The 12,480-nt window shown below is 44.1% G+C and overlaps 1 protein-coding gene across 2 annotated transcripts in view; it reads right to left on the bottom strand.

Annotated features, from left to right (window-relative positions):
• Nucleotides 1-917: 917 nt before the first annotated feature.
• LOC147439343 (cystinosin homolog) overlaps nt 918-12,480 on the bottom strand; it is a 125,988-nt gene continuing 114,425 nt past the window's right edge. Inside the window, exons 4-9 of one of the 2 annotated variants that reach the window (XM_086485193.1) lie at nt 2,298-2,422; nt 2,176-2,218; nt 1,975-2,092; nt 1,519-1,568; nt 1,406-1,435; nt 918-1,329 (exon numbers count right to left, since the gene is read on the bottom strand). In XM_086485193.1, coding sequence (XP_086341319.1) covers nt 1,228-1,329; nt 1,406-1,435; nt 1,519-1,568; nt 1,975-2,092; nt 2,176-2,218; nt 2,298-2,422 — 468 coding nt within the window. In that variant the 3' untranslated portion in view covers nt 918-1,227. Of the gene's footprint in view, nt 1,436-1,518; nt 1,569-1,974; nt 2,093-2,175; nt 2,219-2,297; nt 2,423-12,480 lie in introns of both variants that reach the window. The other variant, XM_086485192.1, reaches the window with a different exon arrangement.

Raw genomic sequence — 12,480 nt, 5'->3', positions numbered from 1 at the left:
ATAGAGGTGTGCCCTTGTTTAAACCAACATGATCCATTCAAAGCCTAATCTACAATAGATCCATAATTTTTGCCCAAAATATGGCAACTTCTTATTGTGTCAAGGTTACTATATCATCGTGCAAATCCTTTGTAAAGCTCATTGACTGAAGCAACATTGTTGCCAAACATTTCTCCGTAATAGCTTTCTGAGATTCAAATCCAACAAGGCTGCTCATAAGTTGTTCTCTATCCAACAAGACCGCAATCATGGTACATTCACTTCTATTCTCAAAATAGGCGGCATTTCTCCTCTTTACTAACGATCAGAAGTTGCCACAAATGATTCCATTCTTCCATGGTCCTCAAGAAGTTTTCAAGTATCTTCTCTGAATGCATCTTGTACCTTACGCGACCATGCATGCGCTACTCCTATATGTGTGTGTGTGTGTGTGTGTGTGTGTGTGTGTGTGTGTGTGTGTGTGAGAGAGAGAGAGAGAGAGAGAGAGCGTGTGTGTGTGTGTGTGTGTGTGTGTGTGTGAGAGAGAGAGAGAGAGAGAGAGAGAGAGAGAGAGATCTTTTAACGTATATGTGAGGATAACCAATCTACCACACTTGGGTGATATAAAGGGGATTGAGATGACCAATCTACCACACTTGGGTGATATAAAGGTTATTTAAATTCTCTTCTTATTCAAAAAGAGAGAGAGAGAGAGAGAGAGAGAGAGAGAGAGAGAGAGAGAGAGAGATCTTTTAACGTATATGTGAGGCCGAAGTTGGCCTATGAGACAAATCAAGTATACGTGTGGGTATGTCTTCCATCTATCGGAAAAGACAAAACAATCCAAACTGATACAAAGTAAAGAGAAAACCTTGGTGTATGATGGGACATATTTGGGGATGGGGGCGGGGGGGGGGGGGGGAGAGAGAGAGAGAGAGAGAGAGATAAAACCATGTTAATATCAATTGTGGCCCATCATTTGTCAAACGTGTGAACAAGTATCCTTGTTTTGAATGAATTTGTTAAAAGATAAACTATAGCTGAGGGCTGGGGACACGTTGAAGACTACAGGGGCAATCTGTTTATTGCTGACCGCATTCATTTTGCGGGACACAGCCCACTCAATCAATTGTTTCATAGTATGGACAAGGCCCCACCGAGGCCATGGTGGGAATGTATGCCTGTATAATGTTTGCTTCTTTAAAACGGATATATCTAGATTACACAGACTGGTTCTTTTAGAGGCTGTCATTTTGCAGCCCTTGAAAAAATTATGAACAATATAATTACATTGCTTAGCAAGGGGCTAGACTCAACTTCTGCTTTCGCCGCCGCCTTCCCCCCTCGCTTCTGCTTCTTCCAAGTCCAGTGGATAATACTCAGGACCTGATATTGATGTGTTGCAATAGAGAACATAGTGTTGTACCATGAAAAAAAGATCGAATGCAATAACAATCTGCAGAAAAGCAAAAATAACTTAACAAAAATGAATTATCTCCATATGTGATTGGACTATTTGGAAGGCCAAATTCTGCTCACCAACGACAGCAGTAACTTCCCAATATTGCCTGAAAAATTCTGCGTGGAGCCTGAGAAACGATTGCCAGTACATTAGGCATCTCAAATTGCTTTCTAGGATAGTGATCACACAGCAAACACAACAAGAAGATTTAAACTCAAGCAAAAAAGCGCACTTAAGGTTTAGCACCAGCGCTAGAACGATAACTAGATGACTTCAAAACATATTAACATGGGACGTCCAATTTTGAGCTTCACGTCCCCACTGTCGTCATCTACCCCTCATCCCATCACTGTCCCTTGTTTCGAACCCCTCTAGTGGAAACAAGATTCCCCTCTGTGCCCCCTCCTTGTTCCCCGTCCGAGCTGTTCGGGATGCATCCCATGTTACTATGCTTCAAAGTTCAAAACCTTTGCCACATGTGCATTCTACTAAAACATGCACAAAGGAACTAAACAAAAAGGGCTGAAGAAAACCTTGATCAATTGACTGCACCCCCATTTGCAGAAAATTGCCGACCCCTCCTGATAAATCAAGAAGAATATTGCCAATACTCCAACCAACTGTACTCTTCCGCTGATAGTTCATCCATGCCTAGAAAAACATAATGAAATGGAGATCCTCAAAATTAGTTAAAAAGGAAATTATGGTATACTGCAAACATCAAACTGCCTTACCTGAGGGATGTATTTGATGAGTGTCATAACGACTTGAATAAGGCTAAATGATCATAAGATAGTTAGAATGTAAGCACTCAATTTTGACTACCCAAATGGCACAAATCAGACAAAAAACTCACTTGAAGCCTGATACGAGCCAAAGCCATCGCCCTTCAGGCCAGGCTACTATCAGACATATAGCTGCTGCAACCCATGCTCCACCTGAGATAACACCCGCAACTATTGACAGTCTTTGGTCACCTCTCTGTCCGCAAAACATCCACTTTGTCAAAACACTACGACAGACAGCAGTGACAAGAAGCAAGTTCAACTTGAGTTTGCTAGTATCGTCACATGGGATCCAGGCCAGGTGGTGATCCTTCTCGATTGCAACATTTACACAAGGCTGCTATGAGCCCTAAGCAATAGACGTTTAAAAATTAACATTCAAATGGAGTTCTCAACACCATACAGCCCTGAATCTTGTTTCTTGTTGTTTGGATGTGCTTGTAATAGCAGGAATAACAGGCTTAACTAAGGTCTGGGTAAGTTTCAATCATGATGAAGGCTTGAGAGGCGCTTTGCCCACTGCCATTGCTGCAACACAAAGAGCACACAGAGAACGAAAAACTTTTCTACTGCAAGCATCAAGTGCCAGTGTGCCACCTTTTCCCAGTTTCTTGGGCAGGAACCCTACGTTCTCTAATGTGGTGACCAAGAGCCAGATGTTTCAACCAGGCGCTTTCAGGCTTTATGGAGCACGTGCAGGTGCTTTAAACTTTTGCACCATATGGCGCAATGCAGGTGCTTTTTGGGCCAAAGATACATGAGGAGAATGCATGGCACTATGCCTAGCATGTTCAGAAAACCTTGTAGACTCCTTCAGAGTGGGATTACTGGGATCCACGGAGGGATGCTTCAGCACGAATTTTTGGGCTACACCCTTCTGAGGCCACACAGTGCAAATCAGTTGACACCTTTGGAGACAAGGGAATTTTAAAGGAGGCCAAAATAAAAGTGTCACTTTTTCAGGGCCTTGGGACGAGAAGAAAGCTTTTATTTAGCAATTCGATGCAACTTTCTCAGGAGACAACTTCACGGAAGCTTCCAAGATCAGAAAAGTTGCCTTTGTTTTAAAGGGGAGTGCACAGCAGTGATGGTTGACCTTCTTGATTCATGGACACGCACCACGTACTAAGAAGGGTTTCAAATAGTTGTTTGCTTCCCTATGGTTGACACTGCTTACAAGGCACAGTTTCTCACAGTTTGGAACCATCTGCAAATAAAAAGAACAACACTTTATTGTGTTACAACCAACAGTATTGGTATAATTGGTTCCAGTAGATTGAGCGCCACTGCTACGGGCTGCCGCTTGAGTTGCAAAGGGCTATCACGTGTGCATTACGCTTGGGCCACATGGACAAGCTTCTGCTACAGTCTAGCGTCAGTCGTAGTTTAGCTTAGGACCTAGCCTGGCAATTTGTAAGCCTCTAGCAGGACGTGCATGTTCAAGCAGGTCGTAGTTGCACAAGACAATCAGTTCAGCATATAGGCATGTGAACAGTCCCTTAAGCTCCTTATTATCAAGTGACATTTTAGGCATTATTTGGTAAAATCGTGGAGGCTACAGGATGCTGCTCGACCCAGCTTTGCCTGGCTATATAAGAGACCTGGGGGTTCACTTCTCAAGCAGGCAAGAACCCCTCAGTACCTGAGATACCCGCAGCACAAGTACCCTCAGCACCTCGACGTTTCCAAGCCTCAGCACCTCAGCATTTTCACTTCAGTACCCAGCGCCAGCATCAGTAGCATCCACACCATACCTAGCGTTTTCTCCAACATTACCCTGGCGTTTTTACCATCAAGTACCAAGCAAGAGCAGATCAGCCAAAAGTGTTTTCAGCCAGCCACAAGCATCAGCGTTTTCCCTTCTACATGCCTAGATCCATCAGCGTCCTAGCAGATACACTACTGTGAGTAATTTCAGCGTCAACCCTCCAGCGTTTTCAGTTTTCAGCATCATCAACACTAGTAGATCCGTCCCGAAGTTTCAGATCCAAGCCAAGTTCCCTAGTGTTTTCAGCATTCAATACTTAGCCTCTGTAACCGGCTTGGGCACTCCAAGCGAGAAATCAATAGCAGCACAAGAACAAAAACTTCATAATCACTGAACTGTAAGAGAGAGAGAGAGAGAGAGAGAGAGAGAGAGAGAGAGAGAGAGAGAGAGTCGACATGGGCCGGCGGAGTTCCGTGCCCACAAGTATTGGCCTCAAAGTCTGGCGCCCCTTTCGGTATTTATTTTCATTAATCATTGCAAAGTACAACTCCCCAGGGACCTCTGCTCTCACACTCTGCGTCCAGATGCTCTGCAGAGTGAGGCCCCAAGGGCTCTTATAAATTTTTGAAAGGGATGCCAAAAGCAGAGCCCCAAAAGCTTCAAACTCAAAGCAATAATCCCGAAAAGCAATTGGCTCAAAATCTGCCAGTAAAATCAGCCAGCGCAAAAAACGGAATTCCATATAGGCTGCCACATCAGCACCGTCAGCGCAAATCTCAGAAATCCGTATTGTTCTGCCACGTCAGCAATCACGCAAAATCAGGAGAGTCCGTAATACTACCACGCCAACGTCCGTACCGTTTCTGCCACGTCAGCACCTGTCCGATGGTCATGCCACATCATCACTTTGTGACATACCCCCCTCTTGAAAGAATTGTAATCGCCCTCGAGTACGCCTGCAAAACAGACAGAGGCCATAAACCATTTCAACAGACACTGACTCTTAAGTACCGATGCACTAGACACGACACATCTAGCACTTGTACAAAAGACGATAGTCACACCACTGCACATGACATCACAGGACATCACATGACAAATCAAATCAATCACAGAAAAACTCATTCCAAATCTCAAACCATGACTGTCAGCAACGTATTTAGTAATCGCATCTAGATCCATCCCAGACCTCACTGATGTCGGATTAACCATCCCATATTGCGATCATGTCTATAGAGATTTTCAACTCAAGCAATGTCGTGTGCGAGTAATCATTCGCCTCAAGCACTATCGTGTGCGAGAAATCATTTTCGAGGATCCCAAGTCGAAGTACTTCTCTCATAAGTCATCTAGCACAATACTAACCAGCCGTTATGTATCCCTGAAATTCAAAAGAAAATTAGTGACTTTAATCGTATCTAGGTAATCTATGACAAAGGAGTGGAGTAACTCAATCCCGTGTGCGCCAGATTCAACCCTGCTGATCTTCGGGATCTTTCGGAATAGACAAAGCTTAGACCAAAAATATCAAGGTAAAGTTCCAGTATCTGAGGAGTATCTGATGGTCCTCCTCCTCCATCAATTTCGCAGTTAATGCTCGACGGTTCTTAACTAAGAACCACCTTTCTCTTTCCTGTCGTGGAAAGCCAGTATCTGTTCCGGAACGAGCATCTCCTCGCTCTCTTTTACTAAAGGTTCATTCGGGAGCTATCACTGCTCCAAAATCATCATCTCTTTCTTTCTTTGTTGTTTCTTTCTTTTTCGAAGGCATGCCTTCTCAAACCAGAAGAGCACCCAAATCATGTTCCTGCAGTTGCAAATCAGGTCAAATCGTGTGGGCTGCCTTCTGAAGCCGTGCTTGAGACTTCTCAAGAGCCTCATGCGCAGTATTCAGATCTAGATCATACTGATCTACTTTAAAAATCCTATCCTAGGTCTGGGGAATGTTCTGATCTACCAACTAATTCCCTTTTTCCTTTCTTTCCTTGTGCCCTGGGATCTGCGGGTAGCGTCTTTCACTTCCCTTGTCCATTGGCACGTCAGTGTCAATCATCGGAACCCTAAGACACACTATCATCTGATTCCACTTTCTCTAGAATCCTTTGATGAACTTGCATCTGGTTCCCTTAGTTCGTCGGAACTTTCTGATTCTCCAGAATCCGGTGATGAGTTGATATCCGGTTCCCTTGATTCATTCTCTTCACTGGCAGGCTCTTGCCCTATCCTGTCCATCGCTCAAGTCAATGAGTCGGGATGCATACGAAATCGTTGCTTAGTCATGGAGTCAGACTTCTCGTTTAAAGCAAAGTCTTGAATCTCTTTAGCAAACCACAGCAAAATTGCTCAATTTGGTCTTTCAAAGTAATCTTCTGAAACAAGACATTGGCAAACAAGTATCTGGCAGTAGTCATCCACCAATGTATCTTTCTCAATCAGTTTCAAGTGATGCCAAGCCGTGATGACATCTCTTGCATATTCATCAAATATCCAAGTTGACGTGAAAATATCCAAATCTATCGCTCTAGGATCTGGTAACCTACATATGTCCTATGTCACCAAGCTCAATCATCAACCTATTTTGGCACTCAAAAAAACTCCAAATGCTACAAAACTTTAGGAGGAGATCATTGTGCAGTAAAATAAAATAAAAACCCAGAATTTTATCGTAACCAAAGCCCAACGGGCTCTTGTAAAAAAAACCAATTTATTGCAGAGTGTATAGAAAGACAGAGCCGGATTCAACAGAGTACGGACTTGCAAAGCCCCTTTATGTTCCACTTAACTCCATAGCCACGTAGTGAGAGATCGCTCAGAAAAAGCCCTCAAATCCTCTCTTTACACATACACACAATACGCACACACAAGGCTAAGTGAGGGGTACGAAGCATCCCTCACCTTGTTTATATAGTGATATGTCGTCAGCTGATGCAATAAGTGCAGCCAGCAGGGCGAATCCCGTTCTGATCAGCTCATCACCAAGGGATAGGGTTGCAAGTGGCGGCCGCCATGGTTTCAAATGTAGAGGAGGTGGTGGTGGTAAAGAGTAGACAGCACGAAGACGACTCAAAATGCCTAGTGCAAAGAGGGAAAAACAACGTGAGGCATTAACGCCCAAAAATGGGCCATTATGCACTGGGTTAGAAGCCAAGATATCAAATCAAGGCCAAATTCGTATTTATTTGATCAGAGAGGTTAAGCCTCCTCTTCCAAGGGTAATGTCACATGCGGGATGGGAGGCCCAAAATGGTGCACTGTTCCTAGTTGTGGATAATTGGAATGATGGTGAAGTAAAACTTTTTCGACGAGGTAGGTGTCCATATTGCCACAAAGGTGTCAACTATGGGTGAAGAAAAACTAAGTAAAACAACTTGTGCGTGTGTGTGTGTGCGCGCGCGCGCACGCGCGTGTGTGTGTGAAGCTATAGCATAATAGATCTGTAGAGAAATGGATAACTTGAAAGATTGAGAGAGACAGATTAGATAGTGAGAGAAGATTGATAGTGGTAGACCACTAACCTGGAATGGCCCTTGACAAGAATTTATTTATTCCTGCAAGTGTATAGGCTGAAAATTCAGCATGTAACCACCGTACGTACTCCTTCATGCAATCACTTCGGCAATAACTCCTCCAATGTCTTCCTTCCTCACATAAGCTTGAATGAGAGAGAGAGAGAGAGAGAGAGAGAGAGAGAGAGAGAGAGAGAGAGAGCATGTCAAGGCTTATGGGAGAGAAAAGTAGTATGTAGAGCTTAAGGGAAAGAGAGGTAGCATGTAGAGGTTTCTTGGGCTAAATTTAAAAAAATAATTTCAGCAATGAGGTGATCTCTAAAATGAGGTAAAGGGGCTGTTTTTATAGATGAACTTACCTCTTGAGTAAGAGGTTATTTGGTGGCATTATCACAAGTGTCTTGCCACTTGTCTAAAAAGATAAATTGTCTTTGATAGGTGTCCTTACATGCCTCAAGTGTCTCGGCCATGTTCTTGGCCAGGCCGTGAGCTCCAGTTTCTTGGAGCAACTTTGGAGTGTGTACAACCACATTGCCTCTATGAAGAGGAACCGTCTTGGGGTCCAGAGGGCCAATGATCCAGTGTTTGTGAGTGCTAACTTGTGCATGCTTTGCAAGGAACAGCAGACAAAGAAGGCACATCCCTTCATTGAGTGGGAGATGGCAAAGGATGAGGCCACTTCGGCCAATGAGCATTAAAGGACGAGGCATAGACAAAGGCGGATCCTAATCTCAACCTTGATGACTTCGACTTTCAGGACGTCGAGAGTCATATTCCGCCTTCGCACGAGGCAAGCACTTCCAAGGCTTGATGTGCCATTATGGGCCCACACTAGCCTTTAGCCCTTGTTTTGCCTCTTTATTGTCACAAACGGGAGCGCATAACAATGTAAAATATACTCGGATAAATAGAATTTATCACTTAATACTGAAGCCAAAGGATATAGAGAGAAATAGATAGAGAGAGATAGAGAGTGAGAAGATCGACACAGTACTGGGGACCTGAAGATGGACTGCCCCCCCCCCCCGTAATAGTATCTTTATTACTGAGGAGAAGTCTATACAAGCACTTGAACCGAACGTATTACCACGTTCATTCTAGAATAAGACTTGATGGTTCCCGGAAGCCTCAACTTCCGATTCCTAGGGCAAAACCCTATTCCAAGGAACTTCCGTTCCTTATTCCAATTCCTCGAGAATCAAGGTTCTCGCCTCTGGATCTCACCTTCCAGACTCAGGGCATGGCATCCCTGCAACTCTTTTCCAACTCTCTTTCCAAAGTCCTCTTCCCGCAGAACAACTCTGCTTTCCCAAACACGAAGTCCTTACTTGGGAATCCGAACTTCCGGATCACAACTTGGGAGACTACCTCTCTCCGATCCGTGGATCTACTTCCCAAACTCGGGTACGAAACCCCTGGGCTGATCTGGCTCTAGTTCCTCAGAGCGCTTTTCTCCTGCAGAGGCTCATACCTTCCTCTGCTCCTACTCCCTCACTAAGAGGAAGTACACCTGCAAACAAATAATCAGAGTTCATAACATGAAAATCGTTACCTTCAAAGTCTCGACGCTCGAAACGCAACTCCATTCTCGAAAAACAATTCCCCGGAAGAGATCTCTACATAGAAAATCCTCTCTTCCAATCTTACACACAGAAGAGGTGTGTTCTCGGGTTCCTTCTCGTAGATCAGCCCCGTCTACGACGTTTATGGGCTGAAAACAGAGAAAACCAGCAACTTCTCGAGATGGAAACACGCTCTGTAGGCACTTCTTCGCGAGGGAACTCGCGCACTGGGTCTCGGCGACATCTGGTACACTTGGGGCAACCATGGGCATCACCGGCAACGTCTTCTTTACGACTGAAATCTACAGCAGCATCTCCTCCTTGCAAAGATTGGCCTTCCTCTCTAAGTAAGGCATGTGATGCTTTTATAGCTCCTAGCCACGGGCACGAATAGCTGCTCGCGTAGAGATCGTGGCCGTTTTTTTTTTTTTTTTTTTTCAAAATAATTTTTTTCGTGATTTTTTTCACTGCTCTGCCAGAAAAAGAGAGAGAAAACGCTGGCTGATCTGTTGCCTTATTTATCAGATGGCTGTCCACTTATTAAGTGTGCGGTCGGTCACCTTTAAAAATGGTATGAATCTGTCCAAAAACTCAATAAAACCTTATAAGTTAAAAACAATGCTTTCACAGCACTTCCCAGGCGTCCCTAGATGCAATCACATACACAGTTGTAATGCAGACATAGACTTCCTCGCGAAAAGCATCTGCTTTCCCAAAAGGCAATCCCGCTTTCTCAAAAAGCATCTGTTTTTCCTCAAAGTTTCCTCTGAACCCATCTTCATTCAAGTGTTTGCTTTTCTTTGTGCACAATTCTAACACGATTCGGAATTTCCTCCCGACTATGATTCCATACACTTCTATCTAAGGATAGGTGGAAAATTGGCTCTGAAAGTCGATGAAGCATGTCTACATAGCACACAGCCATGTGACGTGACATGCACTTCTCCCGTATAGGCTCATAAAGGTGCCAAAAAACACTTCCTAAGTTGTCCTAACCCCTAGAAGTAGGAGTTAGCTTGTCCACATGCACATAGGGTTAGGTGTGCATGTGACGTTTGGTGCAATTCAATGCTCAAAGTGTTCTTAGCTCTATGGGACATACGTGTAGCTCAAAAAAATTAAGTTGTTGCGTTGGTGATGTTTATGCAACCCCGTTTACCATCAACTTGTCTGTGGTTGAATACCCTTATCCACGCTCGGTGGTTTCTCTCTCCCGATGGTCATCATTGACTTGTCCTTTTTGAAGGATTTTACACAAGTTCTTGTAATAAATCTTCTTCAGTATGGGTTGGTGTTGTGTGCCACTCGTTCCCTCCTTCAACGCTTTGACACGTCAACAGTTTGTGACAGTGGTACACACACACGAATGCATGAGGTAACTTCATTTTCTAACTTCAGTTCAATCAAATTAAAGATAATACAGAAGTGTGTGTACGCACGCCCGCACGGATGTACCAGTGATGTTGGTGAATCTTCATGAGGCTATTCGAGGGGATGTGCCTCTTCGGGTTCAAGCACGCACCCTTTCCCAGGGGGTATGACCCTTGGTGCGGACACATTGGGATGATTCCTTCAAAGACTTTGTTGTTGGCCGACATTCAATTGCTGGCACCCCTTCGTGGCCACACAAACACTCGTACCCCTTGCTAGTCGAGAGACGCACCCATTGAGGGTATCAAATCACCCACGTCCCAAGCAGGTAGCGTTTTCCTTCTCAAGCGGCAACACACAGAATTTCTTACGCTGGCTATTTCTGTTACGTAAAACAAATCAGAAGCGTTTCATTTTTTTAAAGCTACTACCTCAAGTAAGGGGCCACTAAAAAAACCTCAAAGTGTGTGCCCAATTTGGCCGGCCAACCCCAAATTATTAATAACCAAACCCCTTGACAAAGTATTACTTGCGTAAAAATAAAACTCCCCAGCATGACTTTTCAACACAGCAAACTGCCTTTCGCTACTCTCTCACAGAACACCAGCACTGGCAGTTTTGGCCTCTTGCAACTTCGTTCCCGTGGTAGGTACAGACGCTGGCTATGGCCGACGAGCACCAGTGGGTAGATTTCCCGTACATCTCGTACATAGACAAGATTTCCGAAGCAGTCTTGCCAACATACCCTCTCCCGGCACCCGAAATAATCGTCATCCCCGATACTCCAAAGCCGAAACTCGTTCCAGACGCAGTTTCTACTCCCGAAGTATCAGTTTCCGACGAACGGTCGGCATGGCCAAACCACGAGATGGCGACGACAATATTTACCCGAAGATCCGATAGCAGTTTTCAAAAAGGAGATGGCAGCAATTTCAACAAGCCTCGCATCGATTCACACTCGCTTGGATCATATGCAAATGCAAACCTCTTCTAGCAGTTACGCAACAGCTTCTCGGACAATATATGCATCTTCTTTCGACAGTGGTTGACTAGGAAGAACCACTCAAACAAAAGCCTTCGAAACTCAAATTTTCTCACCCAAAGCATGGTTTCTCAGAGACAACTAGACAAAAAGTACCTTCGTGCGAGCAGCAAAAGTCTCAGCATGAATATTCTTGGAAATGTTACAGTTCTAAGTAACCTACTTCTTATCGGAATCATCACCAACAGAAGCAACAATATGAAGCTTCCAAAGGATCATCAACGATATCTAGATGGGCTTACTTAGTGGCACATATATCAACCCTAGTCGAGTACTTGGTCGTGAATGCCGCGATGCTGGACAAGTTTCCCTTCGCGAGCCATGCCCTACATTTAAGTCTTTCTTGTCTGATGGTGGTACGGTTGAAGATTTATTGATCCTTTCCTTATGCAAGAGGATCCTTCAGGGGTCTTAGAGGTGACAACTCCTGCCACATCCCCTTCTCAATTGGAAGCCTTAATACCCGCTGAAACAGCTCAGGATTCAAAAGATTCCGGTTTTTGTGTGAAAACGGACAGGCACAAAACCCCTTCTATGGCCATGATCCACGCAGAAAAATTTGCCTCATCACCGCCCTTGCAAAATAAAGTCTTTGTTTCTGAACAAATACCAAATGCAGTGGTGAATGATAATTCTTCAAACTTGAAGACTCCATTTCTTTGCCTTCAATAGTGCAATGGATAAATCAAATTTAAACTCTTGCAGCACGACTTCAGTCGCTGCAATTGAATCTTTAGACACAACTTGTTCCATTGATAAACCTTTACAGATGGATATACCTCCAAACACTATTCTGCCTCAGTCTACAACATCCCTTCAGGAGGATTTTATTGTTCCTAATAAACCAATGGAATACCTTGCAGATATCCAACCAGTGGTCATCACTCAACAGAAAACTTTACCGATAGTTTCACTTGAAGCAGATAAAGATTCAATCTTTTCTTGGATAAAGCTCGAAGTTACAAAAGACTTTGACAAAGGCACTTATCAAGTTGCAGATATGATCAGTTTTTAGTTTGGCAAAATAGTTGTGGTCAATAACAATGCCATGACGTGGGACTTAAC

Source organism: Adiantum capillus-veneris, chromosome 16 (assembly GCF_014529385.1).
Source record: "Adiantum capillus-veneris isolate H3 chromosome 16, ASM1452938v2, whole genome shotgun sequence".
NCBI classification, from domain to species: domain Eukaryota; kingdom Viridiplantae; phylum Streptophyta; class Polypodiopsida; order Polypodiales; family Pteridaceae; genus Adiantum; species Adiantum capillus-veneris.
Note: the sequence above shows the minus strand (reverse complement) of the source record. Positions and strands in the feature narration are given on the sequence as shown.